The sequence below is a fragment of the Eublepharis macularius genome, chromosome 9, assembly GCF_028583425.1.
Source record: "Eublepharis macularius isolate TG4126 chromosome 9, MPM_Emac_v1.0, whole genome shotgun sequence".
NCBI lineage: Eukaryota > Metazoa > Chordata > Lepidosauria > Squamata > Eublepharidae > Eublepharis > Eublepharis macularius.
Genome location: NC_072798.1, coordinates 24101246 through 24122338, shown reverse-complemented (window position 1 = coordinate 24122338; position 21093 = coordinate 24101246). Strand labels below are relative to the sequence as shown.

The 21093-nt window shown below is 40.6% G+C and overlaps 1 protein-coding gene across 3 annotated transcripts in view; it reads right to left on the bottom strand.

Annotated features, from left to right (window-relative positions):
• BICD1 (BICD cargo adaptor 1) overlaps positions 1-21093 on the bottom strand; it is a 147509-nt gene that overhangs the window by 13111 nt on the left and 113305 nt on the right. Inside the window, exons 5-9 of one of the 3 annotated variants that reach the window (XM_054989457.1) lie at positions 18694-19785; positions 15066-15217; positions 11996-12313; positions 10651-10841; positions 8183-8191 (exon numbers count right to left, since the gene is read on the bottom strand). In XM_054989457.1, coding sequence (XP_054845432.1) covers positions 8183-8191; positions 10651-10841; positions 11996-12313; positions 15066-15217; positions 18694-19785 — 1762 coding nt within the window. The remainder of the gene's footprint in view (positions 1-8182; positions 8192-10650; positions 10842-11995; positions 12314-15065; positions 15218-18693; positions 19786-21093) is intronic. The other 2 variants (XM_054989459.1, XM_054989456.1) reach the window with 2 other exon arrangements.

Here is a 21093-nt window from a genome sequence, read left to right as displayed (position 1 = left end):
GAAGCCAGTGATACAGCTGCAGAGACTCACTCCTATAAACAACCATCTCTGGCTGTTTGGGGATCAACAGCTCTGACTGTGCTTGCTAGCCCTGCCTCGAGTCATGCTTGAAGTTCCTGTGTATCAGCAGGGGAGACAATGCCATATTACAGAAAGAATCCTTGAGAAATTAATTTTAAAGCCTACAGACACAAGAAAGGGATAAAATATATGCCTGAACAATAGGTCGATTTATGTCCTGCAATGGCACTTCTGAAGATGATTCCACTTTTTCAATCATGTTGCCCAGACAAGTGTGTATTAATATTACATAGTTTAAGGGACGTGTTGACATGTGCAACATAAGCACTGGTACAGCATATGAAGAAGGCTAAAGAAGGAATCCAAAGTGGAAGAAAGGGAAGATGGGCTTTAAAAGTTCTTTTGAGGAAATAGCGCACTGGGGAACAAGCCTCCATTTGTTTAAGAAAGCATTTATCAAAGAGTAAGGCAAGGGGAGACTGAGGAAGGCTGTGTCTTGTGTTACATTTGGAAAAATGGGTTTGTATCCTACTAGTGTGTGCAGCTAACGGCAAGGATCATTTTGTTGGTATAAGAAGCTGTTGGGTCTGCAGCTTGTGCCTTGCATTGATGGACTGCACTATCCTTAGCTGCATGTAGTCATGGTGTGCCCTGTAGCCCACAGCCCTGGTACTCATACTCTCCCCGCTTGCCCCATGAGACAACCTGTAGGCCTGGAAAATGTGGTTGCCCTTGCAAACACGATGTCTTGGATCCATCTACAGGCATTGGTTTCAAGGAGAAATTGGTACCTCTCAATGGAAATGAGGCACTGTGATCACCACTGCAACCAAACTGACTGTGATGGAAGACCTTGATGTCTCACAGGAGGCAGGGTTCTCTTGCAAGACATCCAGACCTCCCACTGCAGTCAGCCAGGACACTACAGTTGCTATGGTGAATACGTTTGACTCAGGGTCAAATTAGATGATATGGCTTCCCTGTGGCTGCCGCTGCCATTTTACCACTGAAATTCCCTCACTTTACCAATACTGCAGTGTAACCTTATCCTGCTTGGGAATGCAGAGTTGGGGGAGGAGGGGCCCATGCCATTTTCAAGAGCACAAACCCCAACAGGGAGGGGAACAGAAGCCGTGGGTAGAAGGCTGGTGGCATCCCCAGGGACACCATATCATCTAGTTTGGCCTTCAGTGGAGCCTCCCAGCTGAGTGGGGATTAAGAAGCATGCAGCTGAGTAACTGCCAGCAGTTGAGAGCGTTAGAAAGGAAGGAACAGAGACTGGAACAGCCACAATTAGGGCTTGGGGGCACCATCCCAGAGTAATGCTGTCCATTAGGAATGGACGCAGTCATAATTTAAATATATTTTATGTAAATCCACTTTGGATATTACTCTGGATTGAAAAGCATGCGGATTTTTTAAAAAGTAATAGTTCTATTATACAAAAAACACATCTTAACAGCACCATAAAGAATAATACATTTATTATGGCAGAAACTTGGGATGCCAGAACCCACTTCCTAGATCATATTATGTAGTTCATGAAAGCAATATGCCACAATGAATTTTACTCTTCAGTGCCACAAGAATCCTTGTTGTTTAGGTTACTTTTCTAGCCCATTCACAACTGAGATCAATCCATACGAAAGAGAACTGTTTTTAGTCAAACAGAAGCTCTGACTATTAACTTATTCTTCATTTAAAGTATATTCTTGGCCTTCTAAAAGAGATACAATTGGTAATAACAAAATTAAAAAGTATATTGACATGTTACGTTATCCTGTCACAGTCATGTTATCCTGCACTTTAAATAAATCTTGATTTTTAAAAAAAGAATATTAAATAAATTTTTAAAGGATATTTTTAATCATTCCTCAGTAAATCGACTGAAAATTTAGCCAACAGGTTAGTGAACTAGCAGAGATAGCAAATGGACATAGAGAAGATTTAAACTTTGGTTTCATTTCTTATACAGCTCACAGAAATAACATTTAACACAAAGGCTGTGCATGCTGATATTAAAAGTGTAGAATTTAATTTCAAATCTTCAGAAGAAATAAAAGATCTGATTAGTGCGTAACTCTTACTACCATTCAGTACAGAATCCATCTGAAGAAATACTCAATTGAAAAGGCACATTGAAGGTTCTAGTACAGTGTCAAGAGACATTGGATGAAGTTTGCAAAGGCACAATGAAAAGCGGTTCTAAATAAAACAAATGCCCATATTGCAATTGCATTAATTTTCAGGGTAGGGTTAGCTGGTCAGATTAGAGTATTAAAGTAAGATGCTTGCAACAGAGCTAAAGAAACCCGATATTTAAAAAAGTAACTCCCGCCAGTTACATGACTATTCTGAAACAGGACAGTAGCTTCTTTTCAGCCCAGACTGTCGTGTCCATGTGACAAATAGATTAACTGAATCAATTGTGCAAATTGGTTTCACAAACTACTACTACAAATCCGTCTTACATTGAATGAAAGTTTCATATCTTGTTACAACTTGTGCTCCTAATAAACGAACTGGTTTTGAAACTATGTTGTACAGAGCCAGGACACTCTACAGAAGTTTGGTTATTATGGACAGAAGATTAGAAATTATGGACAAAGCTCATGAAAGACAGCTTGTCTGATATTACTGATACTTCTCTACAATATTTGGTGGAGTACTGGGTACATTTCAAGGCTCATAATCACTTCACATAGGGGTATAATTATTCCCAGAAGACCATACTAATTCTCCAAGGGAACGTGGGTCAAGTTATATTGTAGCCGGGCAACGCCCAAGAGAGTGGAAATTTGCCAGATGCTTGTCAGTTAAAGTCAACAGAACAAATTGCAATGCTTGCAAGAGGAAATGAGCAGCTTGGCAAAGGGATAGCCTTATATGGTAATAATTAAGCTATAGGCACGTATACATATCCAAGCCACGCAGTAAGAGAAATGTAACCAATAGTTAGTGTGTAATCATGCCATGTGATGTAACTGTATGTTTTGCCTAATGAGAATGTATAAAGGGAAGTCTGTGCTTGTGTTCAGGGGCTCAGTCTTTTGTGGATTTAGTCCCGCTGAGTCCCGCCGGCTAATAAATTGCCATTCCTTCCTGAGATTCTGTCTGGTCTCGATCCTTTGACACCCCGTTTTTCCGCTACATGATCCAGGAGATACCTTGTGGCTATTTTAAAGGGTAAAAACGGCTAGGCAGGGGCCTGATTCAAATCACTCTCTAGAGGCAAGGGGCAAGCTCCCTAAGTAGTTTCCAATGTAAGTCCTCCTCTCCACAAGGGGAAACCATAGAGGCACTTAGGAAAATGGCACATGAGAACAGAATTTTACAAATATACTCACAGTGTCTGGGCCCATTTATAACCATTTTTATCCTTTTTAAACCCATGTGAGAACCTAATCATGGATTTCCCCTATCAGATATGGCCGTAAAGAGTACACCCAGGAAAACATTTCAGAATGTAACACATGAGAAGTTACCAAAGCAGCCAGATCTATGTAGAAAGGTTCCCCTGGTTGTAGGACGTTTAAATTCTACTGACTCACACTACAGTTGTCACATGTACTACACAATCTAGAATGAAAAACAAGGGGTCCTGTGAAGCAACAGCCAGAGGAAGTGTGATTTTGTAAATTGGTCATCATTTTGGATTGATACATGTACATTCTTAAAAGTATAACAGAATTGAAAAAAATAGGCAACCCACATTATCTGTACTTTTGGGGGTGGAGGACTAAGGTTACATACACTTTGTACCAAAAATTTCTAAAAGTGTTTCAATTTGTTTTTTAGATAAGAGGATTGTTAATAAAGCACAGTAACTTGCATCATGCAAAATGCTGTATAGAGATTGCACAGGTATAATTGACACTGCCACAACTATGTAGACACCTGCTTCACACAGCTTGCCATGTGTAGCTAATCCCACACAGTTTGATTTTCAAGTGGCAACCTCACTGACAGTGACCTTAAGAAATGGGCTTTAGCTGAAACTTGTAAAGGATAACTTCAAGAAAAAGACTTTCTGTGTGATCTATTAGTGATATTTTTTGGTAATATCAGGAAAAATTAATACTGTGTGTGTATGTATTCTACTTAAATATTGCCCAGTTATTTTATTTAGCATGGTTTGACAGAAGGGATATAGCTTGTTTGCAAATAAAATATATGGGTTCTAATAAAGTAAGCTAACTGTCTAAAATTCAAGGCAAATTTTAAGGAAGAATTAACACATGAAGCACAGCAGTGAATCTGTGTCATTGTGATTATTAAATCATATCGTTTGGCATGAAATGTGTGCTCTTACGTCTTGTCTATAGTGTTCGGAAATCTATTCAGACCAGAGGAAAAAAGCACAAAGCAGTGGCACCAAGAGGTAAAAGTATGTTTAACAACCTGGTTTCTTATCCAGTTAAAACCAAGCAGAGCCCCTAGTAAAGGTTTCTTTTCCATTTTTGATATGGCTTTCACAAGGACTTGTACTATAGCTGGAATGGTCATATGCACAACTCATTGATTTAATTCAATGAGCATAGACAAAGGCAAATACATGGTACATGAAACTACAGACAAAAATGAAAAGAAACACTGGAGAAAAACAGAACAAAATTGATTTAAAATTGTTATTAACCCCTTTAAGAAGCACCAGACAAAAGTATACATCAAAAATATTTCCCGGGTATTTTATTTAGCATAGTTTGGCAGAAGGAATATAGCTTGTTGTACAATTATTGTCCTGAACCATCTCTTTTGGCGCAGGCACAAACAAAACTACATGAACTTGGGAGCTACTCTGTTCCTCTGAACGTTTCTATGAATGTGATGTGAGCATCCATGCAAAACCTCCCACTTCCACCACCCCCACTAGGTGAATGGGTCAGCTACAACTCACCTTTGCAGATGCATCTGTGGCACACTAAGCACAGGACGATGCACAGAAGAACAGCAATCCATTTGGAATGCAGGAATTCAGGCTACACAGATCAAATCCTGTTTTGTACAGTAAAATGCACTTTGCAGAAAACCAGGACCTGGCTATTTTCTTTTTGTGATTCTTGTTTGCTTTCATAAATAGGAAGAATTTTTAAAAGCCATACATAAATTGGGATTTATTCTTTGCCAGAATGAAACAGACCCAGATTGCATTCTTTTCTCGCTTTTCTTGGATAGGATCCAAGAGCAACTAACAGTGCCAACCTAAGCAGAAATATACCCTTCTAATTCAATTGAAGTCAGTGGGCTTCAAAGGGCGTAACTCTGCCTAGGATGGCACTGTTAGGAATGCCCGAGGAGCTTGAAAATACCCAGTGGCAGATTTTTTTTTCTTTTGAATTGCAGTCGCCCATAGCATAAGGTGCTTTGGAAAGTTTTGGAACAGATTTATCATTATGACAGATTACTCTCCTGTTCGAGAGAGGAAACTGCAGTAAGCCTTTATCTGAGTATTAAAATAAAGATCTTCTGCAGTGTTTTAGAAACTAATTAGGAACCCGGACAGGCAGTCCCCATCAGGTCTATTCCCTGATTTAAACCTCTTCCCACCCCAAAGCTGCAATTTGCTCCATGTGAAAGAAAAGACAGGTACAGCCCACTGTTTGTTAAAAAACTGTAGAAGATCCTGGTGTCACATCTATTTTGGACCTGACTTGTAAGACAACTTACTGAATTTGCAGCTCCAGGTTACAGAACCAAGAAAGAGTCTGCACAGCAGCCCAGCAAATAGCCCAGGTCATACTTGACAAAACCTGAATCACTGTAAGGATGTCTATGTACACACTCCTGAATAAACATAATACTATTGTCATGTATGTTTGATTTTTAAATCACAGATAATCATGTATCTTATGTAGTTTTCTTAACTTCTGTGAAAGTTCACCAGATGGTCAGGATGAAAATACAGTATTGCTTTTATCTCTGACAGTTCATTAGTGTAGCTGAAGAAAGAGTAGATTTATTGCCTTTGAATTGTAAGTAAAGGCCACATTTAGCCTTTTAATCTTGCTAGAGAAATTAAGAAGCACAATATAAAAGATGTATCTCAGTGCACCTGTTTTCTCATGAGTTTGGGAACCACTCGCTTTATTTAGAGGACACCACATGTTTAAGTTATAAAGATTTATCTGTTTGTAACTGTCACTTTCTCTGTAAGCAGTGTGACCTATTCAGGCTTCTGTTGGTGGGTCTGCCAGAGAAGATCTAGATGAGATATTTCTGTGGGCGTACTGGATTTTCTAAACCTTTCAAAGCATTCGGAATTCCGCTGAAACCTGATTTGCCTTAAACTTTTGTTTCTAGTTACGGTTGAGAAATGTCAGCAAATCTAATTCTTATTGAATGCATTTTTTCAGCCATTATCAGACCAATGTCCTGTTTAAAAGGGTTGTGTTTTATTTCAATAAACATCTTTAACTCACTTAAAGTTTCTGCTTGGTTTGATGATAAAAGATGAAATGCTGGACCCACTATTCATTGTACTATTAAAAGATAAGTCTCCCTCAGGGAGTTTATCTTTACAAATATCTGATAAGGCCTTTGTTGTTGCTTCATTATCAAGTCTCAAAAAGCTAAGTGGCACTGAATTAGGTGATTTGTGGCACCATTAACACAACCATGCAACTTAAAGGCAAATAGTTGAAAGTTTCATTAAGCATATGGAAGTAATTGTGTAGTAGTTGTTGTTTTTAAAATCCCAACTGAGTCTACAAAGGACAGGGCAATGGATGGGAGTTTGCCCCATACGCAAGTTCGGAGAGCAGAAGGAAAGACTGGATGTGGCACATTGCAATTTTGTATCCTTCTGTAAATTAAGTGCCGATTTCTTAATCCATAAAATGACATATCTAGAATTAACAATTAAATGGAAATTGTGCACAAGAATCCTGTTGCTGTTCTTAGGCACTCTCTTTGCCCTTACCACCTCTTTTCACACACTGTTGAGCTCGATTCAAAACTTCCTGGTTTGATCAAGCTCGAAGTCCAAATGCAGGCATCTCAGAAAACTGGAATTTGTTAACCCCCACAAACTGGGATCCTAACAGTGCAATCTTATGCCGAGTTACTCCAATCTTCTAAACTCAAACCAGAAATGAAACTTTCTCCCTCAAATTTCAGTTATTGGGTGAGAATAAGAGTTCTGCTAAATCAAAAAGAACAAATAATAATTACAGCAGAGGAAAGATGGATCCAAATGCTTACAACTCATAAGTCATAACCATGGGCTGTTGCAACTTTTCCCGCTTATCAGCACAACAGTACAAATAAATATTGCACAGCCGAAGGGCTATATGGTATTTCCATCGCAGGTCTGCCTGAGATTTGTCAGGGCTGGAGAGGAGGGCATCAGTACAATAACTCTGCTGTGTTGTGTTGCTCCTGAGCCTTTAATTTCCAGATGACTGAACAAGGACTCCGATCCACCAGGAATTTCTCTTATATGAGCCCTACTGGAATGCAGACTGTGGCTCCTGTACAGCTCCAAATTATTCTGACAGGGTATGTGCAGGGGAAATCATTAGGGGATTGTAGCAGAAACTCTATGAGAAGGATCAGATTTAATCTGCCTGCAGACCTGCTCTGTATGGTCCAATATGCCTGGTTTCTATAATTCTACAGTAAAACTGTCACATTTTGCAGGGCCAAAACCAAATATTTGTAGACAGGAACATAAAATCACATTACTTCTACATTTTGCTCTGATGTACCCTCCACCACCATTCTCTCACACACACCATGCATGCCCTTTTAATAAAGAATTTAGAGCTCTATGCAGGGGGATATGCATCTTTTGGGAGGGACTGGGATTCGCAGACAAATGAGAGTGGAACCTATTTCTAAAAACACAATGACAAGAATTGGAGTCTATGGAGAAGACTGGGAACTGTGGCTGCGGAAGCTACTCCTGAAAGTGATTTGGTTTCTAAATGTTTAGCAGAAGCTATCTATATTTCACTGTACTTTCTGTAATTTCCCTTTTCCCAAACCACGTTTTTTGGACACTAGTAACACAGGGAGATCACTGACATTTCTGCAAATATCTGCCAATTCATTTTCTCAAGAACAACTTTCTCACCCCCTATACAAATTGAACTCAAACGCTTCTACAGTGTCACAATTCACAAGCCCTGGCTAGAACCCAGGTCACACAGTATTTCAAGACCCTGTTTTCCTGAATGAGGCTCCATATGTTTCAGAAGCCTCAAGGTTTCTATAGCAGCTGTAGGTTCCAACAGTAGCTTCAGGTCTCTATTGTTGGAAAGACCCCTTTCAGACCTCTCCTTCCCTTATTGTTACACAAGGATAGAGCTGCTGCTGCCATTTTCACACTCATGCGTTAGAACAAGGAAGTCAATCCTTGCTGTTTGTTTTCTTTTCTTTCTATTCTTGGCTACTGTAATCTGCAATTGGGAAAGGGAAGAGCAAGGAAAAGAAGCCAGTGTCAGAAATTGTGTGTGTTCCCATTAGACTAGAACACTCAAGAAGGTATTTTCAGTGGGAGTTCCCAGGCGCCTCCTGAAAGCCTACTAGTACCAGAGTCTCTATGTTTCAGAAGCAATACAAAATATTATTCTTCCTATATGTTTCAGTGCACAGTGATAAAGGGAAGGCTGAATACGTTACTGCAACTTTTAGTTAGCTCTATGCTGGTTTCATTGTGTCATAGTTGTTTTATATCCCTTCTCACCATTGAGGTGACAGTATCAAGAGTACAATAAAACAAATAAGTGGGTTTTTTGCAATAGATCAGAATGATGGTCAAAAGTCAAGGTATAAATTAAGTAAATAAATATATTAATTTTTTCAGATACAGCAGAGTGGGAATGTTAAGTCCTTAAGAACTAAAAACCCAGATGATCAACGTTGATAATGATTCTCATGTCATTTCAACAGTGTAATATTCAGTGTAGGATTATTTCTATGATCAAAGATACTAACATATACTTGTCACAGGTATGAAACTCCCATCAAATGCTTCTTGTCACTAATGCCCCATTTGGCAAAGTTGTATGGTTGCCACAACTTTTTGAAAAGTGGAATATAGGGGTTAGAAAAGAGCAAGAGTCCAGCAGCACCTATAAGACTAACAAAATTTGTGGTAGGGTATGAGCTTTCGTGAGCCACAGCTCGCTTCTTCAGATATAGGGGTTGTAACTCATAACCAGGATACAGGGAAGATATGTTGTTAAGGCAACAAATGATTATTTTATTTTTTAAAACAACATCTGGGTAATTTAAAATATTAAATGAAATTATGAGTGCCTTTTACAGTTAAGTATGAATTTTACACTGTAAATTTTTGTGACATTCCTAACCCTATTACTTAGCTAAACTGATCCAGTTAGCATTACTGATCATATTTGACAGAGATCCTATCTTGTCCCAACAAGTGGTTTTGTTGCACTTGTGAGATGTATTCTAAGAGGAGATTGATGGCTCTATTGTCCAGTATTTAAACTTTGCTTATATTAGTTGGTCTCTTAAGACCATGTCTGAACCTTAGGAATGATCTGTACAAATATGTTTTAAGAGTTGCTTTCCTGGTCATATTTGTAACATATTGGGCTTTAAAACTGACTTCTATTTCAAACTATAAGCTTTCCTATACTTTCATTTAATCTTGTCATTTTGCTACTGTCACAAATCAGCTGCACACCTCTGAAAACTTCTCTGAAGAGCTGCATCTGATGTTTAAGCTGTCATGATAAATCATGGTTTATAAAATATGACTTAAATCCCATTTCACTGTGATGTCTGAATGCAGATGGTCTACTAACAGGTGCTTAACTGAGTGTGTGTGTGTGTGTGAGAGAGAGAGAGAGAGAGAGAGAGAGAGAACTGAATTTAGAAACCACAGTTCCCAGAGTAGCACTGTCTCTTACAGCCACCTGGCCACAAAGGGGGCAGAAAAGAGAGGATATCCTCACTTCTGGAAGGCAGGAGTAGGATAAGAAGCAGACAAATTATGCACTAACCTGGATTTGTAACTTCCGTGTGGGAGTGATAGTTAACCCTTAGAAAGGCTTCCTCTCCCTTTCTAACTTTCAATGGCATTTTATAGGGTTGCAAACTCTGTTGGGAAATTTCTGGAAATTTAGAAGTGGAGCGTAGGGAGGACGGGGGTTAAGGAGGAATCTCAATGGGGTGTAATGCCAGAGAGTCTACCCCCCAAAGAAGCCATTTATCATATATCAGCTCTTGAGGAAAACATCAGAATATTTATTGTGTAACCAAATTATATGGTCCTTCACACATGGCTCCTCTCTCATTTCACCAATTTATTATTTTGTCAAATAGGTTCAAGTGAGACAAAGAACCAAAGTCAGTACTGAGGTAAGCAGATTCAGCTCCTGTTGAATTAGGCACCTGTGATATGGAAAATGGAAACCTACTGAATGTTTTGTCTGGACAGGGAATGATATAGTGGAGAACACTTTGATATCTTCAAACTGCTTCTTCCAGATTAGCCCACTGACTTCAATTGAACTAGTCTGAAACAGTCTTAGAATGTTCATCTATTAAAGTCAGATGAATGAGCCCAAATTAAAACTTGAATCTGAAGTTTTGGAGAGGATTCACCCTGTACTAGCTAATCATTTGACTACATGCACCCAAGGAAAAAATGTTTACCTGGGATGGCCACGGTTAACCTTTTTTCCTTGCTGAGACGGTGCCCATGGTAGAATTCATTCATGGAAGGGGGGCCCCTCAGAAGAAATGATTCTGTGGAGGTGTGATCAGGGGGGGTTCTTAATAAAGGCAGTAGGTAGGTCCCTGAAGTCCTGAGATGGCTCTGATCACAAGGGGAAGGTGAGAATAGTCTTGCAGGAGATCCAAGAAAAAATACATACGGAAACAAAAGAGTTTTTACTTTAATTACTGAGCAATGGCCCCTGGAATGACAATATCACATTTTTTTTCCTCTTGAAAAGCAAAGCAACTTGTTGCCATCACCCTCTATCGTTGCCTCCATCCCCACAAAAGGACACATATCTCAGAGTTAACACTTGTGAATCAGATAAGGCAACACTACACAAGCCTCTGGAGCCAAGCACAGATCACCTGCCACAAGTGACAGCCCACCAAAGCTTTGGTATAACATTTACTTACTGCCAAGGACTGCTATAAGAGGGGTGATGTTGAACACCTGCTGAGCCACAATACGTGGCTGATAGGCTACACATGGCAATATGAGCCACAAATTGTGTCATCCTGAGTCAGGCGCTCTGTTTCCTTCTCCCCAGTCCTAATTTCACAATTTAAATCTTTAATTACTATTTAGCATGTATGCTCAATGAACATTTTTTGCATCGTTTACAGCATTTAACACTTACACCAAACAAACTATAGAGGCAGCAAAAATTTGACCAAAAAGCCTCCAAGTAGGAGAAAATCTGCTGAGATTTTGTTGCTGATAGTTGTTCCCCAAAGTAGTGAATAGTTTCCCTTCACTCTTTACCTAGTCTCCTTCCCCACATCAGCAGGATGAAACATATGAGATGCTGCAAAACACTAGCATTTGCTTCTGAATATTTGCTCGTTTTAACATAGAAGTTGAGAAAAAACAACAATGGAGCATACACATTCCTATCCTCATTTCCATACTGAAGAGATAGAGGCAGGTTAATCAGCACCATAGTTTATCAGAAATAGAGCAACTGGTTGTTCTTCTTGGACACAGTCCTTTGTCCCCATAGGGACATTTTGCTGTATATAAAGCAAGACACATTCAAGACATACAGGATATGCTGAAATGCCAACAGGATATGATCAACAACTACATTTAAAAGGAGAATAAAATATTATGGGGAGGTGGAATTAAGAAGTACTCTTAGACATAGTTTTAATTTTGAGAAGCCCCCACCCCACCACCTCTTAACCCCAACCAAAATATATAATGTATTTGCAGTTCAGTGGATGACCTTAATTCAAGTCAGGCCACTGCACTGTACTATAAAGATGACTGCATGCATACCTTTTCCTCTGAGTGCCACTGCTGATCAGTATGTTTGGTGGCTGTGGGCCCTGACTATGCAGGAGGAAAGTGTCTATGGTTGGCACGGTGGCTGATGCCTCCTCACTTACTTTAGGGCTGCCGATCTTGCTCTTTCCCAGTCTGCCTTTGCTCCGCTGTGACTGCTCATGATCATACTCTAAATCTTCCAGACGTTGAGTGAGGGCGAGTTTTTGCTGGATAGCCATCCGCAGCAAAGAGTTCAGGGTCTTCTTCTCATCCTCTGCAGCAGCCAATTGCCTCTGCATCTCATCCAGCTGTGTGACATATTCATCACACCTGGAGGAAAAAAAGAGAAGAGGAACTTTATGGGGATGGTGGGAGCTACTATGAAAATATCACCCTAGTCCATCCCTTCAATCTACTGAGTGAGTCTCTATCAGAGATCATATCCCTAAGCCTGATCATTTTTTCCCTTACACCACTTTGCTCCTCAACATCTCATACATGGATATACCAGCACAAATTATTTCCACCTGCTCCATTACAGGAATTTTTACTGGAAGGGTTTGTTTGTAGACAGTTCCCAGCAGCAATTCCTGTTATCACAGCAGGTGGGAAATAGCAGATGCGGTTATTACCAACCACTGACACTATCTCAGAGCACTTGGGGCTATTTTGATGTTTCCTCACACAATCCGACGGAGGAAAAAAGTAGAGATGGGCACGAACAGCAACACGAACCAAAAAAAGCCACGAAAAGCCCAATCTGCTGTTCGAGAACAAGCGGTTTGTGAGGCCCCACTCTAAACAAATAGGTGGTCATTGCAAGCCTCCTTCGTTGCTGTTCGTCAATCCAGACAGTCTGGCACCTGCAATCAATTCCCTTGGCAACGTAGGCAGGGATTGTCTGAACTCTGTCTGAACTCCTGCTGTTGTTCTGGAAACCCCAATCTAAGCCCAATTTAGCTTGATAGGCAGGTCTTCCTTCCAAGTGTGGAGCTCCAAATTTGTTACAAGAGAGCAAAGGTTCCCAGCTCTGGCTAGTCTTTGCAGACAGTGGACAGACAGCTGCTGTTGGCATTTTGATAGAGAGACAGGGAGAGTGCATTGGAGCTTGAATTTTCTTTGTGTGTGGTGGGATATGGATCTACCCCTTCAGGTTCCAGGGCTGCTGCCAGGCTCTGGGGTCAAGCTATTATTTACTATTGGTACCTTTCCTGCTGCCTGCTTAGGTAGGGTTTCTGGGAGTGGTGCAGTAGGGATCTACCCACCCTCAGGTTAGAGGGTTGCTGCCAGGCTCTAGGGCCAAGCTATTATTTATTATTGGTACTTTTCCTTGTGCCTGCTCAGGTCAGGTTTCTAGAAGTGGTGCAGTAGGGATCTTGACCAAACTTGGATGATGGCTGGAGGAGAGCCTGCTGGCCCCTATGAACAGCCAATCACGAATATGTTCGTGAACAGGGTCATGTTCGTGGTTGTTCATGAGTCCCTGTTTGTTGATGGCAACAATGAACATCATTGTATTGTCGAAGGCTTTCACGGCTGGAGAACGATGGTTGTTGGGGGTTTTCCGGGCTGTATTGCCGTGGTCTTGGCATTGTAGTTCCTGACGTTTCGCCAGCAGCTGTGGCTGGCATCTTCAGAGGTGTAGCACCACCTTGGACACTGAGAGATCTCTGTCTTTTGGTGCTACACCTCTGAAGATGCCAGCCACAGCTGCTGGCGAAACGTCAGGAACTACAATGCCAAGACCACGGCAATACAGCCCGGAAAACCCCCAACAACCAATGAACATCATGTTCGGGTTTTTTTCTGTTCGTGCCCATCTCTAGAAAAAAGTCCTCAATTTTCCACTGGGAATGGACCATTGGTCATCTCGTCCATGGACTTAAGCTGAACTCTTCTTGAAAGCATTCCGAAAAAAATACCATCTTGAAGAGATGAATCTGCAATGTTAAAAATAACTAGCCCCTGGAAAACCATGGAAGATTACAGGTGTGCTCTCACCAATGTTACCTGTATAAAAGATATTTTTGAGGAATCTTTAATTATTTATGGAAGATTGAAAATAGTGAGATGAGGATGCAACAGGCAGGGAAATGTTAGGATCACTGAGTTGACATGATCGTTCAATAGTGTTAACATTCTGATGTTATGAACTGCCTCAATTTTTATTTATAGCCTGCACTGTATTCCTGTCACCAGAATGTTTTCATCCTGAAAAAGGCTACTGCTCATGAAAATGTATGCCCCCAGTTTATCAGCAAGGCAATGTCACAGTATCCATTCACAAAGTATATGTAACTCTATGCCGTTCACCTGACTGCTCATACAACTTCCTTAATGTAAGACATATGAGAAAATTACTTCTTCAGTTATCCATCTCTCACTCATTGTGAAACTTTGATTTGTGTAACCATGGTTTGTACTCCATATTTGAGAAGATGGGATTTACTTTAGGTAACCTGTAATAATATAAAGACTTTTTGCAATTAAAAATGAGTGTCAATCAAGCAAGTTCTAAACTAAAATATTTTATGAGAGCCAGGACATTATGTCAGTGTATTAGTCATCTGCTGGAGAAAAACACATTTAATTATACTGAAAGCAGAGACTGTTTGCTTACAAGAATAGGAGCACAAAAACCGTTTGTTCAGAACTGTGCAAATACCTTATTAATGGCTAACTTTAAGATATTATGACATAAACCAAGCAAAAATAATGATAGGTCCTATTAGAAACAACACATAACATGAGGGAGCAGGATTGTGACTACTGGCCTTACCAGCTGATCTCTACACATGGATCTGAAGAGCTGATCAAGCCTCCAATTTAAGTGGCTCTTCCACCAACAGAACCAGCTGCCCAAGTTGCAAAGAGGTTCCTTAGGCTGAAGGAAGTTCAAGCGGTAATCAGTGGAGTGGTAGAATGGGTTAGGATCCACCACCTCCCTAAGTGTGGAGATCAGGAGGCACTGTGTCAATGGGCATGCTCCTGTGATTGGCCCAACCTGCAGAGCTCCAGTATTTACAAGGCATCACAGCTACACAGAGAAGCCAAAACGGCGAGCCACAATTGTTTTTGTTACCTGGTTGCAAACATGGCTCTCAAGGATGAGAAGGTTGCTGCATCTTCTTTCAAAGCTTTTAACTCATTGCGCAGTTTTGTCATGGTTTCTGTCACCATGGCTTTCTCATTCTCGTATTTATTCTTCAGATTAGCCAGGGCCACTTCAGCTGTCTGAAAGCAAGGCACAGACATTATTTATTTGTCTAGAAAAGGGGTGGGGCGAGGGGGAGAGATGGCAGCCTAAGAGACAAGCAATGCAATCCTAAGGAGAGTCACAACGTTTTAAGCCCATTGACCAATGGATTTTGAAGGGTGTTAAGTCTTCTTAGGATTGCACCAAAGGTTTTACTCTGCAATGAGAGCATCTATAAACATCTCATTGCCTAATCCTATGAGCCACTGGGAGAGAAAAATAATGGGAACAATTGTATGAAAAGATACATCATAACTTGTACCCTTGGGATAGCATTGGGAGCCGATCCAGGTTGTTGTGATAACTCAAGTCAGAGCTAAACACTACATAAAACCCCTACGAAAAGCAACTTCAGGTGATGATTTTTCACAAACAGTTGTTACTCTTTTCCTTGCCTGATTCAAATCCCACTATCCAGGTTTCAGTATCTGTGGTGACCCAGATAATTCCCTTGCAACACATCTGGAACCCCAAACAGGGAAAAACAGCTTTGGGGACAATAGAAAAACAGTGTGGAAATATTTCTACTTCACTGCCCTCTTCCAAAGTTCATTTTTCCCAGAAAAAGCAGCCACTGCAATTGAAATCATTTTTATATTGATCCTCGTAGCAGTGGCGTGCAATGCTACAAATCTGAAAGAAAAATGGATAAACAAAAGTTTATATGGAGCACCAATCCATATGCAAAAGAACCTCCTCAGGATACAGTGACGCCTCCCTCCATTAGCATTCCACACCCTGGGAAACTCCTACAGGATGACTCAGCCCAAACCCACTTTCCTGAGTAGATATAAATTGCCTGCCAACATCTTCTCCACACTGTGACACTGAGAGATCTGTCTTTTGGTGCTACACCTCTGAAGATGCCAGCCACAGCTGCTGGCGAAACATCAGGAACTACAATGCCAAGACCACGGCTATACAGCCCAGAAAATCCACAACCACCACTGGAAGGATTCATAATCAGTTCTCTCAAAGAAAATGTTAACTGCTTGCCTACAGTATGTAAGGGAACAAAATTGCTCCAAAAGTAAAGCATGCAGCAAAAATAGTCCATCCTTTCTCAGCAAAACAGACAGAGTGAGTCACTACAGTGCTGAGCCTGGCTTCTTTCTAGGAAAAACTCGTTAATGGATAGTTTAAATCTTTTCTTAATTGCAGTTCAACATCACCAAACTTGTAGCATGTTAATTCTGAACAGATGGCTTCACTAAATATTCATAATACAAGGGGAAATAATGCATTAATGTAAATTACTAAAAATCTTCACAAAATGAACAGAAAGTATTCTGCGCCGTATTCTGCATCAAGTATTTTGCAGCATAGCAGAGGGGCTATCTCTGATTGACCTCAGTCCTGGCAAGGGTTGTGTTATCTAATCTAATCTAGGCAGTCTTGCTTCAGAACTTCCCTGTTATCTTTGTAACTGTGACAGGTGAGCTGAGTTTATCTCATGTATTGTAGGTGTCATGCTTCTGAAATTCCACTCTGTCTTTATAGTTCCAACAGGGATGTCGTGTTTATTTTATTTATTCCAGACATCTGATCTGAAAGTCACATGTAAGCCTCCCTGTTTTTAAAAACTCATCCATTGTAAGGATTTAAAAATAAAAACATTTATTTCCTATTGAAAGCATGCATTAGAAATTACTTCTGAACAATTTTTTTAAACTCACTCATTTAAAGAATTTAAAAATAACTTTTATTGTCCATTGAAAGCAGGCATTAGAACGGTCTTTTCATCTTTTTATTTTCATTATGGTGCTATTCAGATCACAATAATTTACCAAATATTTATATTTTAATGTTTGTACTGGTATTTCTATTTTATAGAGGGGCCAAATGACCATGTAGAGACTTCAAGGGAGTGCAGGGGTGTGCTATTACCCCCAACTTTCTGTCCAAGCATCCCACAAATTAAAATATTTTCCTTTTTCGGATTAGATACAAACACCCCAAGAATGGTGATAGAAATGTTTACATCATTGTTCCAAAATCATGAACACAGGATCAAATTAGATAAAATGCTAAGCATTCTGTGTTTGGCGCTCTGAAGCATTTGTCTTTGTAAACAGCAGCCGTGCAGGAGCCTGCTTTAGGCAGCTTCCACATGAGAATTTTTCCCTGAATGGAAAGCAGCATGCCCTCACATTTTGGGAACTTCCATACGACAATGTGCTCATAAGGAGCATGACTTGGGGGGTTCCCAGGGCTTCCCTATGTGGGAAATGGATTTAATGAAAGAGATTTTATGTACCTTTATGTGCCTTCCATCACTGTTATGCACTTTTACTATTCTCAGGAGCTAATGTAGTATTCGTAACGCAACTTGCAAGAAAATGAGACTTGAAACAAAAGATCAAAGCAGAACGTATGTTATACATGTAAATCACTGTGAGAAGTAAGATCAAATTACTGTGAAGCTTGCCACCAGGTAGTTTGCGCTTAACAAGCACCTGCTTGTTCCTTGACACCTGTTCCTTACTTGATACAGAAAACCCTTTATGAAACTGTCCGTGCAAAATGTTGCAATGGAAGCTGACTAGATTAGCAGAACCGTTCAAGGCTGAGAGAAAACCACAAAGCAGAGGAGGTGGTGCTGAATATAACTTTGAGCACATTCCTAGGGAAGGGAGAGCGCTTCTCTCCAATGGAACCCAGAGAAATATTCTCCGCTTGAAACCCACAAGGTTGCCAGAAGCGACAACAGGGCACCTTTACTAAATGTTACATAGACCAAAAGAATGGGCATGAATGAGAAGCCTATGGAAGAGATGTGTGGGAAAGGAAGAAAGATGCTCCTTTCAGAGATAGAACCAAGGACAGATAAGATAAGAAATGGCAATCGGGTAATGCTGTAATTGTGCTGTTGACCTAAGTTGTTTCTTCCAATGAGAATACCCTTAGACACTTGTATCATGAGAGGTGGTCGCCCACTTGAGTCAATGGGGGCCACTGTATTTTCTGAGCCAATAGAGTAACAAATATTATAATTAACCAAAAGGTATTACTTGCGTTGTACTGCTACTGTAGCTTTGATGAGTGTTGGGCACAGGGGGACCTTTTACTCTGTGTGTGTAACCATCGTTCCTCCATCGTTTAATAAACGGTTATAGATTGCTTCATCCGCAGGACTCTGCGTCTGTTTCTTATTATGATTGGCTAAAGGGACATTCGGGACACCAGTTGTGTCCAACACCTGTGTAAACTGGATTAAATAAAATTTAACTGGGAGTACAGATAGCTAGCTGGTGCCATAGATTGATACTATAAACATGTTACCATGTTTATTGGTACTATACCATATACTACTGCTACATATGTTTATTGGTACTATAACATATTTTTGGTACTATATAATATGTTACATAAATTAACAGATTCCTTAAAATTTCTCATTAAAACTTACCAAATCACTGATTTAATTGCAAATACACAGTTAATGACAGCGTACCTGTTTATTGGCTTTCAACACTGCCCTGAGAGTTGCTATCTGCTCTCGTTTTGTACTCAACAGGGACTTTAGTTTCAATATTTCTTCCATTAAGGCCTCCTTGTCCTTATCGATCATGGGTGCCAGTTCACGGGCTGCTGCACGCTGCCGGGATAACTGCAGTGACCGGTCTACAGCCTTCTGCAAGTGCTTGATTTGGTCCCTTATTATGGCATTCAGGTTATAAATATTCATTGGCTCTTTACGGATGTCACTGGTGTCAGAAACTGGGGAGGAAGGAGGGGCTGTGATGACAGGAGAAATAGTGGGTGTTTTTGTTGGACTTTGCTCTTTGTTGGCTTCTATGCTCTCTTTCGTTATCTGTTCAGTTGGAGTCCTGGCTTCTGCTGGGGATGCCATCCCTCTTCTGGCAAGCCGGGGAGACAGAAGTCCTCTTGGATCATCAGGTCCCTTTAGACTCCCACTCCTGGTAACTCTACTTTGCCTGTAATAATCCAGCATAACTCTATTAGGTGTTTCATTGTTACACAGACATACGTGGTGATAGAGCTGAGCAAGCTCCTCACTAAAAGTCACCAGTTCATCCTGGGCTGTGTTGAGAGTATTGTGGTTCTCATTCGCAACACCTGTAATCCTTTGCAACTCCTTTTCCATTAGCATCATTTTCTCGTAGCTTTCCTTGGTTGACTTTTCCAAGTTTGTCACTTGTTCATCATATATCTGGATCCTGCCCTCATATTTTGCCTTTTCTTCAGTGTAGTTTTCAACACATTTGTTGTATTTCTCTTTTAAGGCCTTTATTTCAGCTTTCAGGTCAATCACCTCTGTAACAGCTACTTTGTACTTGCACTCTAGAATCTCTAAGCCATTGATGTCCACTTCGTAATCATGTGTTTCTTCCCCAGAGTCTCGGCCTTTCTCAAAGTCTACCTCCTTGAGCTCTTTATTGCTCTGCAAACCCCGCATAGCATTGACATGTTCAGTGAGCCTGTGGACCCGTTCATGTTGCTCAGTTAGTGCCCCTTTTGTGTGTTCCAGCTGGGTTTGGGATTCCTGAAGATTAGCCAGGAGAATAGCTTTTTCACGTTCCACCTGCAATAATCCCAGTAAGAAATCAGAATTTCATTATAAGGGTTTCTAAACTCCAGGCATCTACTTGCCCCTTAAAAAAAATGACCGTGGCATAGGGTTACCCAGATTGTAAAATTCCTCAAGGCTTGGAGGTCGAGCCTGGGGGAGGCAGGATTTGGGGAAAGTGTGCTATAATTCTATAGAGTCTACTCTCCAAAGCAGCCATTTTCTTCAGGGGAACTTATATCTGTCATCTGGAGATAGGGTTACCAGTCCCCTGGTGGTAGCGAGGGATCCCCCGCTTCCACCCTCTGCCCCCCCACCACTCACCTGGCTGGTGAAGGGAAAGGTGCAGGAATGGGTGCACTCCCAGGGCAGTGCAACAACATCACTTCTCAGGAATGATGTCATTGCACTGCTCTGAGAATGCCCACAATTTGGGCCTCAAATGGGCCGAATTGAGCCCATCTGAGGCCCAAATTGGCCCACTGTGAAGCATATGCACGCTCCTGCACCTGTGTAATGTCACCTGGAAGAGATGTTGCCAGAAGGGACACAGAGAAGATTAGAACTGGGTACCTGCCTTCCCACCAGAAGGGTAAGGGGACCTGTCAACTCTATCTAAAGATCAGTTGTAATTCCAGATCTCCAGGCCCTGCCTGGAAGCTGGCAACTCTAGTGTGGTAACCAGAACCAAGTAATTATAATCATAACATTCGATTTATATACTGCTCTTCAGGACAACTTAATGCCCACTCAGAGCAGTTTACAAAGTATGTTATTATCCCCACAACAAACACCCTGTGAGGTGGGTGGGGCTGAGAGAGCTCCAGAGAGCTGTGACTAGCCCAAGGACACCCAGCTGGCTTCAAGTGGAGGAGTGGGGAATCAAACCTGGCTCTCCAGATTAGAGTCCTGCGCTGTTAACCACTACACCAAACTGGTTCAGTATGCTGCAAAGGTCAAGAAGCAAGTTTTTCTACCCATCTGGCTCCATAGAAACTACACTGTTTTACACTCTTCTGCTTATTATTCTTGTTTTTAAATCATAATGATTCACCTGGAGCCATACAGTTAAAAATTATCAAGAATTTTTTTAAAAATCTTAAATTTTAATAACACAAAGATTTATTTCCAAATATTATCAATAGTATTTTATTTTTCTAAATCTTAGCCTATATTTTAATGCAAGATTTGAAAAAATGACACTAACTTAGCTATGTAAAAATATGTTTAAAACTAATGAAGCATATAACACATGAATAATACAACTTGTATTATTCAATAAAATAAAAACCAAGCTTAATTAGTTGCTAGGTGGTGGCTGTT